At 44.2% G+C, this 21697-nt stretch overlaps 1 protein-coding gene across 1 annotated transcript in view; it reads right to left on the bottom strand.

Annotated features, from left to right (window-relative positions):
• SH3BP5 (SH3 domain binding protein 5) overlaps nt 1-21697 on the bottom strand; it is a 51588-nt gene that overhangs the window by 4412 nt on the left and 25479 nt on the right. The window contains exons 4-7 of the mRNA XM_066320672.1: nt 15501-15665; nt 7282-7412; nt 3287-3329; nt 1193-1412 (exon numbers count right to left, since the gene is read on the bottom strand). Coding sequence (XP_066176769.1) covers nt 1193-1412; nt 3287-3329; nt 7282-7412; nt 15501-15665 — 559 coding nt within the window. The remainder of the gene's footprint in view (nt 1-1192; nt 1413-3286; nt 3330-7281; nt 7413-15500; nt 15666-21697) is intronic.

The following is a 21697-nucleotide window of genomic DNA, read 5'->3' as shown; positions in this document are numbered from 1 at the left end:
TTAAGGGTAGCAAAAGATAAGCAGCCATACTGAAACATGGCTGTATCAGCTGTCCAGACGCAGCACGCATTGCTGCTGCAACTCAGGTCCCAGCTGCACAGTACTGAGTGAGAGAGCTCCAACACATCATGCAGAGACTCTTGCCATTGCAGAGGGTGGAGGCCAGCCCAGGGCCTCCCGGCTCCCACAGCTCACACAAGGCCCCAGTGCCAGGACACACTGGTGTCTATGGGGAAATTGCATCTTCTGTCTTTGGGCACCAGGACTGCGCAATCATGAACTCATGCAATCCTGACCTAGAGTTTTACCTGCTGAAACAAAGCTGAAATAGAATTAAACTGGAATTTGTGGGACTGGGCAGCAAGAAGAAGACTTTCTGCATAAAGAAGGGGAAGAAGTGTCCAGGAAGGAGGCAAAAGCAGGCCACATGTACCATCCATCTATCCACTTTTACCCAGAGCCAGGACAAATGCAAACTCACCACATAACAGACTTTGCAACACAAGGTCCCCATGTGCCACCAGAAAGCAGAGGTTACCTTGCTTGTTTGGAGCTTGCTTGGAGGTTGCTGCTGTCACCCATTTCTCCTACAGAGCCCCTCAGCACACTGCAGCAGCATATTGCTGCTTCTTCACTTCCCTTGTTCACAGCACACATGCTCTGCTGAAATCACACCTTGGCAAAAGACTCTGCAGCGCAAAGGAGCTTATCCTTACACACCACCACGTGAGCATCACGCCTCTCTGTACTACTGTAGCCACAACTTCAGCTCCCTCTGCCACAGGCCCAGCACTGGAAGACAAGCACTTCATCCAAAAAACTGGCTGGCTGATCTGTGACAGCCTTGCCACCACCCCAGGCGAGTCACTGCCAGCAGCACCACTGGGGTAAAATTAGACACACGCTTTGAAGTGCGTTGATTTTGCTCCTTTCATACAGCACTGTACAAAAAAAACCTACAGGCATGTTAAGGGAACGGCTGATGCACTTTAACTCATTACCCTTTCCCTTGAAAACTGGCTATTAAAGAATGTAATCAACTCCTGCAATAACAAGAAGCATCACAACATAGCCACAGTCCCACAGCAGCCAGCAAATTTCAAAACTGCAGAATCCAAAGAGCAACCCTGATGTCAGCATTTCTTACGATGCCCATGGGATATTCCCAAGCCCAGCAGTGCTCTGTACTCACTGGAGACGGTGTCTGACTCCAGTTTACTTGCTGACAGGTCTTCCACAGAGGTGTTGCTCCCCTCGGCACCCACGCCACATCCTCGGGGCCCCATGGCAGTGGACCTTCTCCTCTCATGAATCTCATCTGAGATCATCTCCAGATTTTTCAAGGCAGTCTTATACTCTCCCTTTGCCAGAGCCAGTTTGGCCTGCAGGTCATCCACTGTTTTCTTCAGTTGCTAACAAGGGAGACAAGTATTAGATGGACTTTCATGACAAACAAGGCACAGCACACAGTTCCCTGTTATGTGTCCAGGTGCCTTGGCTCTGCACAGGCAAGCACAGACCAGGGCTGGTATCTGTGGGATGGGAGAGTTCAGAATTCAGAAGCACTCTGGCACAAGCACTGGCACTTGAGAAAGAGACATGAGCAAGGCCAGCCACGGGAGCCAGGGGTTGGGACTGCCTCTGGAGTGCACATAGCAGAGGCCCTGTTAAGATGTGAACCTGCAGGATCTTTCCTTAACAGGAGTTCAGCTCTCAGCTACGTCACTGCTTATCCCAGAACCACCCCAAAGGTTTGCTGGCAGCCCCTGTCTGCAGGGTATAGCAGGGCTGGGGGTCTCCCCTGAGGGGGCTGAGCCTCACTCTCTGCTGAGCACCAAACCTGTCACTTCTGCTCACTAAACCTTCAGAGCAGAAAGCACCAACCCTCAAACCCTGACAGCTGTAACACAGCAGTTCCTGTGTCCCCAGGCACCACCCTACAGCAAAGGCGTAAGTGTTGTCCCAAAGGGGAAACACTGCTTGGGTGTCTGTAGCTCTCTCAGTGCTGGCTTTTATTGTGCATTCACGGCAATCTGTGCTGTCTTCTTTCATACAGTTTACACAATCACCTTGTTTCGGGAGGGCACTGAGCAGCTGCCATGGAGAAGCAACAGGCCCACAAACAGTGCGCCTTTGCCCATGGAAAAAAGGGAATTTCTCAAAAGATGCTTCCAGGCAAAAGGGATTATTGGCCTGGCACCCAGCCCAGGGCAGGCAAGGGTTCAGCTTGATGCAGCAGTAGCTGCAGGCAGGCAAGGCAGAGCAGGAGAGGGCACTCGAGCCTGGAAGAAAGGTGCACACCAGAGTCTCTGAGGCTCACAGAATGCTGTTCAATCTCAGGCAGCTCAGGGAAGGGCTCACAAAACCATTGTGGGATACGCCTTGCACCCCAGACAAGGAATGGGAATAGTTTTCTAGCTAGGGTCCTACTGACCCAGCACCCCACTGCTGCCTTCCTGCACCCAGGGCCAGCAGCCCAAGGCAACGTGCTCCACTTAAACCCTGTGCCCATCCCACACAACAGCAGCCCCGGCCACTACCCTCCAACTGTGAGGAGCCAGGCTCCCAGTTTTGGGAGCCACATGCAGCAAAAGTCATTCAAGTAGAAAGAGAGTGATTCTTGCATTTGAATTTGTAGGGCTACTCTGCCCTCTCATCCCTGGCAGCTCCAAGACTGGCTGTAATAGCAGGGACGACCATCCCACACAGAACTGCCAGCCTGCCCCAGGGCCACTGTGCCCTGCAAGGCATGTGCTATGCACAAGCACTGGCCAGTCATTGTTGCACCACACAATGCAGTGCAGAGATGCCAAAAAGCCCTGGAAGCCTATCCAGCCAAATCCCAAATCCCTCTGATGCCAAACCCCAAGTTCACATCTGCATGATATTTGAGCACTGCAAGCATGTTACTTATTCTGTTAATTAATCCAACCAGTGAACATAAAAGAGCACCCCAAGTACAGTTAAACAGTCTGAAGCATAAAACAGGGGGAAAAAATGAAACCCACAACAACAAATAAATCCCAGACACATTATACTACAAGAAGCAAAGACAGTCAAACTGTACTCTTTTGGTTCTGACAGAGTTCAAACACTCTTGTTTTACAAAAGGAAACAAAGACTCTCTTAGTCTTTTATCTTTAAAATGTGCTTAGCAAATTGCTCAAGAGGTTTTGAATTGATTTTGTATAGAAACACAACATAGTTGTCAGAGCACTTTAGATGTAATTTCAGTATTTACTGTAAGCAATAAAGAGTTTCAGATGGATCTGAATTACATACATACCTCTAGTTGGACATAGTACTTCGCCTTGAGTTCAAAATAAGGTCTGTGGAAAAACAAAGAAGAGTTGTTTACAATCACTGGGACTGAATGCAGTGTACTGGTGTGGGAGTTGCTCTCTTTGTAGCACTAACACAGCTATTTTGTGTAGCAGTGCAATCCCAAGAGAACACTATTCAGATGATGGAACACCTACACATGCTCTCCATGTCTCTCTCTTACTCCCCAATGCATCTATTTCTCATGGGTCTTTTGACCTAAATACAAATTGCAAAATTCCAGTTTTTGGAGTTGACAGCATAATTCCTCCAGGTCTAGATATTTTATATAGATATTTCTGCATGTTATTTAAACGTAACATCCAGCTTCAGGCACAGGCATTCTCTCTCTACCCAGCTAATTTCTGAGCTCACAGCACACAAATTCCTACAGAAGGTGAATCTGCTCCATGTGCAGTTGTGGGGGGTGGAGGGGCAGTTCTTGGGTTTTTCAGTGAAGGAGAGGGTGTGAAGAGAGGTCAGAGCACCACATATGAGGGCACACCACTTCCCAGCAGTGACCCACCAGGCACTTCCCTAAACTTGCTAACAAGGTTGCAAGGGGACAGGAGTATAAAAGGTGGAGTACAAAGCCTAGAAACCACTTCCCACCCTCCAAGTTTTGAAGCCCACAAGCCAATATTATTTGATACATATCATTTGATACAACACTGAGCAGGAAAGAAAGAAAGATGGAAAAAAAATAAAAAAGAAGCCCTATTATTTCAGCAGAGCTCACTACCCTCCTCCCCTCTCAGAAGCTCTCCTGGAAAGTAGAGGAGAGATAAACAATCAGACATGGCTTAACATGAAATAGAATGTGAAGTACCCTTGTTGTGTTTCTACCCTGACAGCAAGGCTCTTCTGAGCTGCAAGCCCAACACAGCAGCATTTTGGACTGTGCACTAGAATTCAGGAGTGTGAAGCTGTGGCTTTCTGATCCTATATTCTTCGAAGGGTTGAATTCACTACACAGTCATGCACAAAAATAACTGAGTTGTGTTTCCATCAGAGTAAGTTATTTCCAGCTCTGATATTTCTAAGCACCCTCCCAACACCACCAGGGGCACACAGCCAAGTCTTGATGCTCCCAGTGACACCAAAGCAGCCAAAACACACCTCTGCCTTCCCTTAGTGGGACATCACCCTGCCAAAGGCTACACAGATGCACCTGCCAGGCCAAATAAAACACTGCAGTGGAGAATTTGGATCCAACAGATAAAGGACTCCTACAGCCGTACCCCAAAGCACACAGACACTGACAGAATGGTCACAGGGAAAGCAGTGAAACCCACTCACCTCAAAGGACCTGATTCTCAACCTTCCTTACCCTTGTGCCAGCTGGGAGGGAACAACCAGGCCTGAACAACCAGCTAACCTCCCACTAGTTTTCACAAGCCTTGGGAAAAGTCCCCTCTGCATCAGTGAGAAGCACATGTGTGTTTGCACAGTGTGAAAAAACAGTACATACATGCATGTGTGTGTACACACAAACACATACACATGCATATACAAACAGGAATGATTACTTGCAACAGGTAGGAAAAGCACTACCTCAGCCACTGAAAGGAGACCAAGAATCCGACATGCAGGAGAGGAGCTCACACACAAACACTCCTGCTTGCTCATGGCTCACACACAGCCAGGCACCTGATGCCAGCAGGAACCAGGGCACTGGCAGGGGAGGCACTGCCATGTCCCAGGGTCACTTCACTCTCTGACATCCATGGCCCTGTGACCACTGAGGGCTGCTCTGTAACTCAGCAGGGCAGGAGAACCTCTCAGGGATGCAAGCACTGTCCTACATCACCGGCTGGCTGAGCCCAGGGCACTGCACAGACAAAGTGCTTCCCAAGTAGATGACAGGAAGAGTGAAAGACACTTTGCCCAAGTCATCACGGCAGAAAGTGACTTCCAAAAACCAGCAAATACGGGCAAGTTCATTACCCTACAGCTCAGAGGCACTGAGCCAGAAGATCTGGTAACTGTTAAGAACATGCAGCCCTATGCACATTCACAGATCACAAGCATGTAAGCACCCAAAAACTAAATTAAAAGCAAAACCAAACCAAAACTATCCAATAATCCTCTGCTCATCAACTTCACACGGCAAATCATCTAAATGACTTTCCTCCAGGATGCCCCAGTCTTGCTTTCAAAATAGTAATGCTTTAAGCATCTTAATCCCAACTGAAGCAAGGAACAAATTCAAAACATTGTCTGCCCGAAAGAGAGCAACTCATTCAGCGTGTTTATCCACAAGTTTAAAGAGAAGATGAACAAAAGACCAGAAAGGCCTAAGTGTTACAGCCAGTGCTCCCACACCACCCAGGGAGTGCAGGATGCTGGTGTTAAATCCTTCCTGAAAAGCAGCTAGAGGCCAGCTACACCCTACAATACAAACAGCTGCAAATTCAGCAGTCTCATTTCCCAGTTTCTACAGCCACTTGACAGCACTGATGTTTTCAGCTCAGTTACAATTTTCCTTTATGTGAAAATTGCGATGCTGGGACATGACTGACCTTTCCAACATCCCTATGTAGCATACCTTCAAAGACATCCACAACTATTTGTGCCACCAGGCATCTTTCACATGGTACTAGGTTAGAAGTGGCATTTCTGTACACCCTTTATTAAAGGATCTCCAAACCACCTTACCTAGATGGTTTGTGCTGCAGTTAGCCTCACTGTGAGACAAAATAATACACTGGGATCCTTTCCACAGAAGTGGAAACCAGCTTAGCCCAAGGAGAATGACACAAGACACCCCTCTGAGGGTAGTTCCAGCAAAGAAATGAAAACTCAGAGGCACATCACACAAGAGGCAGCTGGGACACCAGGCTCCACACCAGCACAAAAACATATGTAGGACTCCATTGACAACTTAATCATGGTCTTTATTTTAAATCTTATTGCAAGAAAGGAACTCCTGGCAGCCAAAACTGTTTTCAGATATTGCCCTTAACCAGAGGAATCTGTCATTTAGTGATCCGATGATGGTTTTCACAGCCCCTGTGCAGTGCTAGACAAACAGCACGCAGCTCATTCTAGGAAGTCACACCACTACACTGTTTCAGCAAACATGCTTGAATCTTGCTTGAGAAGTGCTAATCCTTTCTTGAATTGAGCAAACACCATCAAAATAGATTTTTAGTTGACCGATTTCACCAAAAAGTAATTTTTAGATGGAGAGGATTAAAAGCGAAATACAGCAAGCAGATTGTTTAGACAAGCCACAGTCTGGTAATATTAAAAAAAAAAAAAAAAAAAAAAAAAAGACTGTGAAATATAAAGAGGATTAAGAATTGGTTGTAAACAGGACCAAAATTTTAAACAGGTTCTGAGCAAAAAGCTGTTTCACTTCTCCACAACAGAGCCAAACGGCACAGCAAATGCAGGCACAATTATTAATGACATGAGCTGCTTAGCTAAGCCTTCTCAAGGGTGTTTCCTTCCCCCAGAACAGCTCTCACACAGCTTTGCCATGGCAGCAGCAGGAAGGAAACAAGCCTCGTATACAGCACCTTACACCCCTGCAGTCTCACACCTTTCAGCTTTCTGTCATTTGCTTTGTTGCTCTCTGAACTAAAAATAAAGACCTGTGAACAATCCTAGGCTGTTCCTACATCCACACAGAGCTCTGCAAACAGCACCTGGATCCCATGCACCTGTTCCTCAAATCACACCCCACCAAGGAGTTCAGTGCACTAGAACAAGACCAAGATGCTGCTAGGAAAAGGTTTCTTATCCCATGTAGTTCAACAGTCCATCAAGTAAGGTGTTTCAAAAGACACTTAAAAGGACAAGGACAAATACCAGTACTAGTTGTGCTGTGAGGCTGATACACACAGAGAGAAACCCAAAGAGCAATACACTTTCACAAGTTCAGAAACCCCACAGACTAGGTATTTCCCCCAAACAGTTTTCACCACTAAACTCCTCTCCAAACATAAAACATACTTTGATTTATTGATGGCTCTTTTCAGCTTCTTCTCCAGTTGTTTCATCCTTCCCATGGCAGCATTGTATTTGGCTGCAGTCTCCTTGTGAACCAACTCACTTCTCGTTTTGGTCTGTTCCGCCTCCATGACCTTCAAGAGGGGGAGAAAAACAGGTTGAGCAGCAAGATACAATGATCCACTTCTTATCTTTTCAATTAACAGCAACGTTATAATCTCTCCAATCAGCTCATGTCAGGAAAGTGAGGGTATAGAAAAAAATTACTTCAGTGAACCTACTTAAAAGTCTTTCCCGAAAAGAGCAGCAAGTCTCCAAACACTGTGTAAATTATGACAAAGGTGTTACAGCTTTTCATATAACCTCTCTTACAGGAAGTTCAGAAGATCCTCAGCTTTTGGGATCATCCCTTTTTTAACCCAGTTAGATATTCACAAGTGGAGCAACACTAACAGAAGTCACCCAGTTACATTCAATAGCAATGTTTCTGTTTCTTCCTGCTTCTCTCCCAGGAACTGGACTTTCCCAGCAGAGAGCTGCTAGTTGCTCAGCTCCCAGCTGCAGCTCCATCACTCTGGAAAAGGCTAAACACCAACAATAGCAGAGGGAAGACTCAAATACATTTTCACCTGAATAACCAATCACCAGAAAACTGTGTGTCCAAGATGGCTCTCCTCTTCAGACAGCTGACATGCCTGAAATCACAGTTTCAACACTGAAAATGCAAAGGTTCAAGCCCTGCGCTGCCATCCCCACGATGCAGACAAGGAACGTTCCATGAATGACCAGCCCCTCTCCTCATTTATCGAGATATCTAGAACACAAGTCTGATAAGGAGCAGCTGAGGGAGCTGGGGGTGTTCAGCCTGGAGAAAAGGAGGCTCAGGGGAGACCTTGGTGCTCTCTACAACCCCCTGAAAGGAGGGGGGTGTAGCCAAGTGGGAATTGGCCTCTTCCCCCCAGTAACAAGCTACAGGAAAGAGGAAAGGGCTTCCAGTTGCTCCAGGGGTGGTTTAGATTGGATATTAGGAAAAAATTTTCACAGAAAGTGTTGTCAAGCATTTGGAGAAGGAAAGTAGATGTCTCGCCATTAGCTGAACTTTTAGTATCACATAGCCACACGTAATTTTATCCAGGGTACTTTCATTGTCCAAATTTGAGATGTCAGAGGTGTAAGCCAACAAATTTGTGATGTCAGAGGTCTAAGTTAGCAAATGTGTTTTACTTAGAGCATTGGCAGTCATGATTCAGATTTTTTTAAAGTCAGAAAAGTGGTGACACCTCTCTGTTGGTCTGACAATGAGGGCAAAGCAGGTGATTTTTTAAGCTTCCTGTTTTGCAACTATGAAGGTATTCATACAAAAAATGGCAGGACTTGATTTTCTCCAATACTGGATTTTGGAATGCCTCAGCTGTGATACCAACTACTCTGCAACTTTACACGAATATGTTCCACCTGGCTCCTACCAGACTGTGCATCTGAGCTCTCACATGCAGAGAGAATATTCAAAATAGCTTGATTTTAAATAATCTCATCCACAAAGCTCTAATTTTTTGGAGAAGTGTGCTAGTCCCCCCAGCCCTCAGGCTGAACTGAACAAGGAAAAGTGATGGTCAACTCTGACTCACTTGGCTGGCTGCTCCTCTCAGGAAAACTGACATATTGTCCTTTCTGATGCCTAAATGAAAGGGTGAAACTGCCAAAGCCACCACCATCAACTCGGGGCTCTTGCTGCATCAACTGGAGGCTACTTTTTGCTCATCTCCACTCACCACTCATTATTAAAGAAAGGAATTGCTACAGACCTGCAAACTCCGAGAAAAAAAAAAAAGTTTTCAAAGGATCTTTTGATCAGATATAAAATAATATATTCAACTCCAACATCCTTCACATACATACATACATACATATATATATATATATATATATGGCATCCATTTTCAATGAAAGGGAAAAAAAAAATCTATCAGGCTCATAACATATTTTCTCCTGCACCCTGAAAAATAAACTGCAGCCTCTTACCTCAAGCAACTGTTTTAAAGCCAGCTGGTGTGACGACTTGCCTTAGTGAAACATGTCAGACAAGGCTGGTTTTAACATGGAAGTCTCTTAAATTAAACTGCAGTCTCCAAAGACTGCACAGAAGGTGGTTCATCATCTTTCTAGTGTGGCAAGGAAACTGCAATTTAAAAACGCCGTAAGCTACAAAATAATGGAGCAACTGGAATTTGCCCAATGCTCAGCTACATGTCAGTCCCTCACATACATTCTTAGGGCAAAATTAGCATAAACTTTGATATCTGGGATAAATCACATGATAAGTACAACCAACACCAGGGTTGTAAAGCGGGTCAGGTGTCCAGTATTGTGCTGATTTTTCAAATTTTTCATATCAAACACTACAGGAATGCTGAACCCTGCAGAACTGGCATTTGAGGATGACAGACTGCAAACACCTCCAAATATCTGACAAAACATGGAATTTCCTGCCAGCCATATATACTCGTGCACATTACCCTTCCCAGAAAGAAAGGGGAAAAGAGGCTATATACTTCATCCTTCTGAAAAATCAGTGATGTAAGAAAATCTCTCTCTCCCCCTACACCCTTGTTTTCCTGTGGGAATTCTGTCCTCATGCTCACATTATCCACACAAGTCTGCAGATACCACCTGTGCCCTTTCCAGGGATGGCAGCTCAAGGTGCATGCCTGAGGCTGAGGATAATACCTGGGGGATTATAAGATACCTCTGCAGAGATCCATCACCTGCCAAGATGCATCTAAGCACTTCATTCAAACAAGAAGAAACAAGAGAGATCTTCCACCCCTCCACAAAAGCCAAACAGTCTTTAAATGGAGAAGCTGTCCAACAGGGCTGGCAGAGAGAAACAAACTGCAAATGATGCTGCCACCTCTGCAGCTGGGAAGTTCCATGTAAGACCAGTTGGCAAACTCCTCATCTCCTTAAGTAGGCTTAGAAAAAGACAGGCCTGTGTAGGAAAGAAGAACTTTTTATTAGAGCTAATAATACATTTGGTAAAAAAATGGACTTGTCATATGGACTTGTAAACAAGCTCTCGGCCACAGCTCCAAAATAAGGCTGGTTTGTCTAGCCCAAGTGCTTCTACCACCCACCTTGTCTTGTAGATGCTCCTAAGCCATCACAGATGCAACAGCATCACTTAAAAAAGGCAGAAAAAAGTGAGGATGACACCTCTTCAAACAACGGCTGCTCAAGACACATCTCACCTCCCGACATTGTACCTGCCTTGAAGCTCACCCTTGGGGTGAGCAGGGGACATACTCTTGGACAAAACCACCTGGAGTGGATCAACTTCCAGGATACCCACACAACCACCAGACATTTCTGTAGCCCTTGACTGTCCCTAACTACTGGATCACCTAGTCCAGGCAGAGCTCATTGTCCCAGGTAGCACAGGCCATAAGATGCAAGTAATGGGAAACTAAGCAGGCAAAACCCCCTAACACAGGGACTGATCAATTCCTCTTCTCTCCTCCCCTACCCTTTATTTCCTACCCAGCTGTCTGGAAAAGGAAGGTCAGTGTAGAGTATATATTTACCAAAAGTAAGTCTGTACAGGTAGCTTTGTTCCACCCAAAATGTTTTCATCATCAGAAGTAAAAATGGACTCCGGGCAATATCTCAGTAATAATAACAACATATGCAGAAGAAGAGTTTTATCAGTGGAGTTGAGCAATGCTGACCATCTAGGCCAGAGAATTACTCTGGAGGACTGTTTCTTTCACAAAACATTAAACTGATTGTTCTTCTAGGGGAAGAATTAAAAATAAAAAAGGAAAGAAACAATGCAGTATCAGTAAACCAGGAGAAGAGAATCAACAATACAAGGGATTGCAAAAAATCACTGTGTTTCCAGGATAAAGTGACGGAAGGATCAGGACAAGGAAAGATGTGGCTTTTTTGTTGTTTCTTTCATACACTTGTCTTCTCTCCCTTTTTCCTCTAAGTATTTCTAGTTTTTCTAGCTGCAGGAAGTATCTCTTCTCTCTACATCACGAAAGCACCCACACATTTCATGCTGACAGATGGTACTTCACAGTGTAATATCAAAGGGAGCTTCACAAGCCAAATTAATCCAAGAGGGAGCATGCCTCCTCCCTCTTTACTCTCCCCTCATCCTCTACTTTTTAAAATGTCTCATGATCAAGAGCCAAAACATTTCTTCTCCCTGCCAGAATTTATGAACTCAACATATCTCAGGAAAGACTGTAAAAGCAGAACCTTTTTAAGATTGCAGATTCCATCAGCAATTAGAAATTAGAGATTTCTCTTGAAATTCATGAAGAGCCTTCCTTTCTACTCCAGCTTGTGTCAAACTAGAGGTAACACACCTGTCAGTACTTTCCTTTTGTACATCTTTATGAATTATTTTCAGTAAGAGAATAAATGTGCCATCCCTCCAAAATTCAATATCCTTTGGTCCTTTCACAGGACTCTCTGTCACAGCCCTGCTCTCTGCACCCCAAACTGCAGCATTACAATTCAAAGTACAAACAGGCTTGCAGGAACATCATCTTCAAATTGTAAAGAGACACTTGTACAGCCACCAAAATCCTGGTAAGCCAGTGGCTACGAATGAACAGTATTCTTCCTCCCCAGGCAGCTTAAGAGCTCATCAAGCCTGTCTCCATTTACATTATAATCAAGTCTTAAAATGAACTTGCCCCTCTGGCTACATGAATTGCTCTCCAGACACCACTTATTGATCAGCCAGCCTTTCATCATAATGGAACTTTTGGCAAGTAATTGTGATACACAGTCAAGACAAGACACTGATGAGCTGAATTCCAATCTAAGTGTCATTACACTTCTCAGATCTGTGGAAAAATGGAAATTTAGAATAAAAAACGCAGGACTTTACCCTGAAATACGCATCAAGGTAAGAAAAGGAGTGGGCAAAGCAGTTGCCTGACTTTCAGGATTGTACCATAGTCCAGTGCTTCTCTGTTGGGAACACTTAGCTCAAACACAGACATTTGCAGGGATTAGTGGCATCTTCACAGGCAGGTAGGCAGGAATCCAGCTCCTATTTATGCTCCCAGCCTCCTTTGGAAACACACTTCAAACTGCAAGGTGGTAAAAAATTTCTGAGTGACAGCCTATTATACTCCATGTACATGTTCATGCTGGTTTGGTCTGTTCCACGAATAGAAATACTTTCTGCATGTTGTGCTTCCAGCTCACCCAGGAAGAACAAAATTCCGGTAACTCTCCCGTTTCACACCAGTTGAATTGTATGATTTTCTAGATCAGTGACTACAAAAGCCTTGTTTACAGAGGCCCAATAGGTTGTGACATTAAAAACAGTGCTAATAGCTTTTCAGACTATCAAGACATAAAAAAGCAATTACAACATGCAACCCTTATCTCTCTTTCCTCCCAGTGAGGGTCTGGAAACAGCATTTCCTGTTTGATACCCTGGAACCCAAGTCTTTATCTATATCCATTAGGTCAAGTGTAAAAGTAACCTGGCAGCATTTCCACACATAGTTGTATAAGAAATCAGTTTCTCATTTGCTCTCTTGCCTACCCTTTTTCTTCATGCCTTCTGTTTACGGCGTTTGTCAGCCACCAAGCTGCTACAGGGCTCAGGTTTGGGTCCAAGTTTCAGATTAATTCAGTAAAGCCTGGTCCCTCTGCCTAAGAACAGCAAATAAAACCAGGCCATTTACTCTGGCCTGACATTTCTATCAGAAGAGAAACAAATGAATTAGTAGTCCACTTCTAACATTTAGCTCAGAGGTACTTTTCTGCCCTTGGGTCCTTGCTGTAAAAGAGCTGGTGCAAGATTATTCTCTGCACAGTAAAACTGCAATCCATAAATGCATGCAAAAAAAAAAAAAAAAAAAAAAAAAAAGCTCGAAAATTCAAATAACCAGAGTGCAAAAGCTTTCTCCAAGAGCAATTTTATATGTACAAGTAGATGATGTCTATTTCTTAATCCTCAGCCTTCACGCCAAGAAACAGTTTTTTTTCCATTAGTGATTTCTGATGCAATAAACAGTAATGATCTGAGTTGTCACCAACACTGCAGCAGTCAACGAGAAGTTTTGTTCTAAAAGATCTCATCCTCTAACCTCTTTCCATCCATAGCTTGGTAGGGAATGTCAGTGTTTTCTGCTCCCTGAGATACCAGTTTAGCCTCACTGAACACTAAGCACTTCATTAACTGCATGCACTGAAGCCAAGTGAAGTTTTCACTCCACTTCTAGAGAAGATATAAAACTCAGTCAAGCACTCCAAACCAACTAATGCTGGGTGTGTTCAGCTATGACTTCCAACAGCACTTTGACTCTCCTTGGCTCTGGCCTTACCCTTAAGACCTCCACCATGGCCAATGAAAATCACAGGACAAGCTTCCATGGAACACTCCCAAAACCTGCTGCTCCATGGAAAGGTGCAGATGGGTGCTGAGTTTACCCAGAATACTTTAAGCACTGGGAATTGTGGGACAAGGAGTTTTCCATTCATGGAGCCCTCAGCTGCCCTATACAGTCCAGTCAGTGTCTAGGAGATTTTACAGTCAGTATACCTGAGCTCCCCATTTACTGTTTAGCTGTAACAAATCAGAGACATTGTGCCTTGAATCAGCCCCACAACAAGCAGGTATCCTGCAATCAGTGATGGTATCTATCAACACCACCAGCAGGACTCCACCAAAGGCTGCCAGCAGCCATCTGCTGCTCTGAATCACTGAGTTTGCTCATCTCAGGTGCACACCTCTCACAGACAGTCAGGGAATGATCAAGGGTTGTAGAAGGACACAAGGATGCCTTTGAAACAGCCAAAGAAAAGAAGAATTCATTTGTACTCTCAAGTTGCCGTTGTTTCTTTTGTCACCTATGCCAACAGAAGTTATTGTTATGTCAGCTAGAAAGAGGTAGGTGGCAGATGTGACTGCTGTCACTGTCCACCAAAACTCAGCAGTTTAGGAGCCAGCAGCTCTTAAGCAACTCCTTAAATGCTTCTGGTTTTCTCATCTATCAACTCTGAAAATCAAAAACTATCTATTTCTAGACTTTGTGCATATTGAGCAGGGATTACAGCTAGGGAAAATGACAGCTGGCATACACACACTGCAAAGGTGGGGTTCCCCTTGTAAACACAAAGGTCACCAGATCTGCAAATCATAACCAAATTATAACAGGGCCAATAACACAAACAGTGTCCTGGAGCTCATTTTCTCATTAACATATACCAGGTTTTCTATCTCTCCCCATGACACAGCCAACATCCTTTCTGTTCCCTGTTTCTTCATCAGGCAGCTGGATTTTAAAATTCACTCTGAAATAGAGGCTTTCTTATAACTGAGAAGCTTCTGCAACAGAACAGAGCTCTTGCACTGAGGACTGCAAGACAATATGAGCATTGTATGGCATGATAGCATGTTTGGAATAGCAAGTTCAGCTTCACTGGCTTATTAAGGAAATGACAGAACAATGGTTTTTAACTTTGATTTTTTTGGTTCTTTTATGCTAAAATAAACCTTTCTGCCTTTTTTTTTTTTTTAGAGAGAGAAGATAAATGACAGGAAAATTCTTCCTGACATCTGCTAGAAAGAATACTGCCTATCTTTTTTAGTGCATCTCTTCTGTAGGTTTAACAAGACTTTACAAAACACATAGGACCTTGTCTAAATTCCAAAGATAATTCAGGGTAAAGCAGCATGCAAGGTTAAAATGCAACACATAATTTTGAGTAGTTCTGCATTCAAATACACGTTTCTGAAGCAAAGTGACTGGTTCAGTTTAGCCCATACTAAGAACAGGTTATACTAAAACTGGAACATTTCTCTATTTTTGCAGGGTAACCACTCCCATAACACATGTATTCAGGAATAGGCATCCCCATGCAATTATTCTGGCACAATTCCAAATGCAGATATGCCTTAAGACATTGTTCATCCCTGTAAAATAGTGGCAATAACTTTTATTTTCTGTAGAGAACTACTCCACTACTATGGCACCACCAGAAAGAGAACTGGGACAGAGTTGTCCCAGAAGCAGCCAAGGCCCTGATCATTTAACCTTAGGCTGCAATAATTTTCACAGCTTCATTCTCTTCATGTCATGTATCTGGACCAAAAGTAAAATTCGGTCTTTCATAAACTGGGCCTCATACACCACAGGAGAACACAAAGAATGGGAAAGGCAGATGCTGGGGCAAGTTTGTATTATTACCCTCTGAGTGGCGTGGTTGAGCATCTCCTGCCAGGCAGAGTCAAACTGACGCTTGTCATCTTCCAGCAGCCGCTGCTCAGCGAGCGAAATGGTCTCTTTGGCAGCACGCAGCACCTCCGTGGCCCTCTGAAAGTCCTGAGTCGCCCTCTGAGCCTCCAGCTGTGCCTAAGGGGGAAAAAAAATGGCTGGGATCAGAGACAAAGGAACCCTCACTGTCACATTGAGAAGATGTATGACACTAATCCCAAGACTTTTTAAAAGAGCCACATCAGCGTCGCTGTTTTGAAAACTTTTACTTGAAATGACACATTTTTCACTGGAGCAAGTTCGGCTAACACAGCTGTTCCCACCCAAAGAGGTCATCTGCCAAGAAGTGTCTCATGGTGTTTGTGATCAAAAAACTCACAGCTGATGGCCTACAAATAAGCACCTGGCTGAGAGATAATACCTAATGATGTAGGCTTAATCACTGATAACCACACCAAAAGAAAGTGAAATAGCAAACTAGTGGCATGTCAAGAATACACCGAGAATGACACTCCCTGAGTTTAGTCAGGGTGGATTTTTATCTGATACACCATTAATCATGCTGAGAAAATATTTTGGAATTATTACCTTGCTATAAAGAATAAACAAGTTCTCTGATGACTGCTTCATTCTTTGGGCATTTTTTATTTTGCTATTGCTGGAACAGAACTGGTGCAGCAAGTCCCCAGCACACAGACACAAGAACAATCAAGGGAATTTTTAATAAAACCTCTACCTGAATTTTTCTACATTACATATTTTGTAATTTTTTATTTAAAGGAGTATTTTTGGGCTGTTTTTCTCAGAAATACAACCCTTCAAATGTAAGCCTCGCATTCAATTAATTGAACATCCAGCACTGTGAAGACAGTTTTCAGTTACACTTCAAGGATTTTTCAAAAATAAACTGGAATTAGCCAGCCCATACCTATGAAAAATGTCTTTGACCAGACATGACTGACAGGACAAAATAATGAATAAAACTTTACATATCATGATGCACACAGAAGGAATCTGAGAATCAAACATGAGAAAGGACTCTGACATACAGAATACCACACTGAGGAAGATGAAAGTCTTATGGATATAGGAAGAGGTGAAGAAATGGTGGCCATTTGGGAAGTAGTTAAAAAATCCCTGATACAAAATAAGTGGAACAACGGTGAATTTCTTCAGCAAACAGCTGGCTGATCCCACAAAACACACACTCTCAACACCAGCTGCAAACATCTCCACACTTGAGACACCACAGTTATTTGTAAAGGTAATGGAAAAAATCCTCCCTCCCTGCCCCATGACAGGGGAGATGGACTCATAATTTAAACACAAGTCTCAAAAGGAAATAAAGCGCACCAAGTTTCCCTCACGATGTCCTGAAATAGCAGCAAGCTCTTTTTACTTCCTTTCCTCTCTCACATGGAGGTACCTCACCCCAAGGTAACCATGCAAAAATAGGAATTATATGTCAGAGGTCCTTTGGTTACTAGCTAGAAAGGGAAATCAAAGTCATCACAATCAGAGCAGGAATTTCCTTCCAGCCAAGGTCCCTGATGCATTTCCTTCTGAAATGGCTGGTGGTGTTTTCCACAGAGAAGTTCATCTAACCGTGCCCTTCACTGTTTTCAGGCAGGTTATACATTATCACCCTGCCTGGAGCCTTTGTGAAGAGGCAGGGCACTAAAGTGTTGATTTCCATGCAGAGCTGCACATTCCAGGGCAGCACAGATCTTTGGGCCCAGGTTAGTGGATGCACAGCATCCTGGTACAAGTTCAACGCCAACATGATCTCTTCTCCTCTGAAAAAAAACCCCAAATGTTACATCTCCTCATCACCCCAGTCACCAGTTGCCTATTTCAAATGTATTAATATATTTTATAAATTCAGAATAAACCTGACTATGGAATATTTTTTATTTAGCCACTAACTAACCTAAACCATGAAATGCAGCAAGCACAAGAAAGCCATCTGGGGAATTTTAAACAAGGCTCAACCTAGGCTTCCAACAAAGAATGCAGCAAAAAGCCTGAATTTTAGACCCTCTATCTACTAAATATCTACTAGATTTTTCCCTTCAGTAAGTTTGACCTATGCTAGCAAAGGAATCACATACAAATAAAGGCCAAAAGTATCCCATAAAAGTAGTTTGAGACAAGATTTTTTAAGACAGGAAATAAAATGCAAGACTCCAGCAAGAGCCTGCACCAAGTACTGTAGAACAATACTAAGGATGTTTGGAGAAAGATCAAGACCAAGTTTCATGGAAGACTCTACGAGAGGGAGCCAGGTCCCAGTAGCTTCCAGCAACAAGGCTGTGAAGGCAGCTTCAGCTCCTTGGCTGCCCTGCTGCATGAGCAGGCCTGCCCATGCAAGAAATGACCTACAAACACACAAAACCAGACTGGAGACCCATTCCTAGCACAGCCAGAACCTCCTCAGCAAGTAACTGCTTTCGAAACTCAGTACAAGTAGATCCCAGGGGCAGTGCAAGCACAGAAGTACGGTTTTCTCACCGTAACTGCATCAGCACTTGAAAGTTTCTGTTGGCACAGATACCTGGGTCAGGGAGCAAGACATCTAAGCCAGCAAAAAGCCTGCAGAGCATTAGGAGCTGAGATACTTAATCCCCATGGAAAACAACATTTAGTGGTAGCTTACAGTACTAGTAGCTCTTCCAGTGAAGGCCTTGATGGACAATTGACTCTAAAACAGGAAAACAGTCTTTATGACAAAAAAACAGAAGTAAAATTTACAGTTCGGTTGTATTTCCGCCTGCACCTGGACCTGTAGGACATTGACAGCTGGAGCTGTTAACAGGCAAGCCCACAATTCTAGGCCCATAACTCATTCAGCTTCATGCCCTTTAACTGCGTGGGTTAATGGAAAACTGAAAAAAACCTATACTTAAACACTCCCTTCCAGCTGTATTTGTTTAATATTGCTCTGCAGTGGCAATTTGGAAACACTGTTTTGTTTTTGAGCAACATAGTTAGTCCAAATAGCAATTTAGCTTCAACAGTTATCTGAAGTCAGCCTACAGTCTTTACTTTAAGCAGCTTACTGAAAATCTGAGAAAGAAAAAAAACAAATGCTACGGTAAAGAATGATACAATTGTCATTAGAAAAACATCAACAGGATGGTTTTGCCAATGTGAAAAAGAGTACTCAAACACTTTCTTTTGTGTCCTAGTACAGTACAATAATTAGCCTTCATTTAAAACTCCCTCCAGCATGCACAAGTTGCTCTGCACCATCACCAACAAGCTGCTCTCAGTCCTAAGCCTGCAGGTCACTCCATGTGATGTAAAAGAGAGTAGCCATGCTACTTTTAAAATCACAGAGAAACCAGCAGGAGCTCACATCTCCATCCAGCCTCCTTATACTGCACATAAACTTTACCACTTTAGACAGCGGCTGTTTCTCTCAAGATGAAAGTCCAAAATTCAAATGAATGGCTGAAAACTAGGTTGTCTTTCATCACAAACTTGTGTTTGAGTTGAGAGAGGTTTAGCCTTGGGGTAGAATGAGAGAAAATGTACTAGGGATGAGGACAAAAATTGCTGAGGGAGGTTGGAGGCAAGTAGGATGTCAACTTCCTGCCTGTGATCCATATTGCTGGTGCTTGATGGAGCCTACTCAATACAGAAGTGAGGATCTCTTTCATTATAGTCAGAAGAGCCAGTCCAGTGAAACCTCTTTTTGAAAATGAGCAAGTCCTGACACCTTGGGAACTGGGGGACCTGTGCCCCAGCTCCCACTGCCACAGTGACACTGCTCACTGTGTTTCCTGATCAGGGCTCTCTGCCAGGAAACTCAATTAAATGCCTTCACCACTGCAGACCCTTCTTATATCAGTGTAAAATATAAAGTGGGAGTCCTTAAGAAACACGATTAGGCAGCCACAGAGATTGAAGCTAAGGAGAATCCCACTGTCACAGCACATCTGTCACATGCCATTCCACATAGAGCAGCAACTATTCTGCCACTGTTTGTCCCTCCTCTGCAACTCAGTCTTCTACAAGCAGCCTCCAGACACATCTCCCATAACAGTAAATCCCTTCCCTACTACCAGCATCTCATGCGGAAGTCCTGCTCTGCCCACTGAGCCCCCCTCCTCATGGCCAAGAGCTCTCTTGACACTGCTGTCCACCCTGTGCTGCTCTGCACGTGTGACCTCCTCTCACCAGCTCATCTGCCTCCCTGACTTCCCTGGCTCTGACAGGCACAGCCCTGAACTTCCCAGGCAGCTCCCAAAGACTCAGAAGTGACATGCAGTAGCAGCACTCACAGAAGCAAATCGTGCACTGTCAAAAGCATGTCAGCTTAGAAAGCAAATTATGTAAAATTAAAGGGGCACTGACAGGGTTCATAACTGCAAGTTATTAATGTATTCTTGGAAGGAGCTCAGTCCTGACAAATCCCTTTTGGGGGATAAAAGCTGCACCCTCATGGGTAGTCCTCTGCTTAGCCTACACAGGGTCTTGCACAGAAGGGAACCATGCATAACAGCCAGATTATGCTGTCAGCTAGAAATTAAAAAAGCGCTAGGCCACGGCAAGCTAACAGAAAAAAACAAAACCAGGCACTTCTTAAATGTAGTCCTCCTCAAATAGGCAGCAGCATACAGACATCTGCTTGTCCACTTTCAGAGCAGAAAACTGTGCACTCTTTTATTACTAAATATGACTTTCTGGTTAGTTCACATAGCTTCTGTTGACCCAGGCCCTCTTTGTAATCAGAGCCCTCACCAAGCTGCTAAGAGAGGATTTTCCCCCACCTTCCCATATATATCTTGAACCTATGACATATCTCCATTTCATCTCATCTCTGATTTTTGTTTTTTGTTTCTGCACGGTGTCACTGAAACATGGTACAGCACAGCTACAACATTCCTCTGAGGTTAGCCAACATCTAATGTACCCTGGTAGGCACTGCTCAGCCTCTGGCACGTGAACACACCTGCACACAGCTAACAGCCCAGCCAGGCTGCCCTGAATAGATGCAGAGAGTTTATTTTGTGGAGACAAGCCTGTGCAGAATTTCTCCCCTTGGCAGCCTCACCACAGGACCAGACCTCAAGTATTGATATTTCATGAAAAGGGCACCACAACAAAACTAGAAATTTTCCCATTAGAAAAATCAGTCAGCAAAGATCAGATATTTTCAAAATTGGCTTCTCACTTACCCAGGTGAATCTATCTCATCCTGCACTGCCAAGGCCTTAACATCCACTTTATTTCAGCATCTCTGAGTTATTGCCAATGGAAGACATGAACAATCTCTGTTTATGAAATCACCATAAGCTGGAATGTGAAGGAAACACACAGCTGCTGCTCAGAACAAGGCACCAGCACACCACGTGCTGGCCCAAGGCCCTTGCTCTAGAAAGCATTTGTTTGTTACTGTGAAACCAATGTTTCTCCCACTCATTAATCTTTAAAACAATTGTTTAATTGCTACCAGCAAACGTGTACTGGCTTACTAGCAAGTAGATATTGATAACCTGTGCTCCAGTTCCACTCTTCAGAAGAAATCAAGTTTCAGATGTTTTCCTTCTGGGCCCCTTTCCTTCGTTTATCAACAGCCCACAATAATTTGCTGTGCAAAGTACAACAGGGAGCATGTTTTGAAACAGGAACTTTACTCCAGCAATCAACCACCAGAGCTGCCGCAGCACTGCCTGTCTTCAGGGATCCCTTCGATGGCAGGGACTGCACCAGGGCATTCTGAACAAGCTTCTGGCAGGGATGAGGACAGCAGGATCACCACTCACTGACCACAGCACCCCCGTCTTACCCACCACTGCAGCACATTCGGTGATTCAGAAGCCTACAGGCTAAAGGCGTTTGAGTGCTCGCAGCACCACTCACGGCAAGCAGCCACTGAGTGCTGCTATTTCAGCTTCAGTTTTCCTCAACCTGTTTTAATTTAGCTGGCAAGCAGGAACACGAGCAGCAGCCCAAATGTCAGCACAAGGGCTCATAGTGCTCAACATCCAAACAAATAACAACCTTGACACTGGCACAGCTCCATCCATGGCAAATCTGCGAATGGCACTAAGACAGAGGAGGTGTTGAAAAGTCAGAACCTCTGCCTACATGGACCTTGTGAAACTTGACAAGGCCAAGAGACACCTTACAACAAGGAGACCTGTGGAGTCCTGCTCTTGGGG

This window comes from Sylvia atricapilla, chromosome 1 (assembly GCF_009819655.1).
Source record: "Sylvia atricapilla isolate bSylAtr1 chromosome 1, bSylAtr1.pri, whole genome shotgun sequence".
NCBI lineage: Eukaryota > Metazoa > Chordata > Aves > Passeriformes > Sylviidae > Sylvia > Sylvia atricapilla.
Note: the sequence above shows the minus strand (reverse complement) of the source record. Positions and strands in the feature narration are given on the sequence as shown.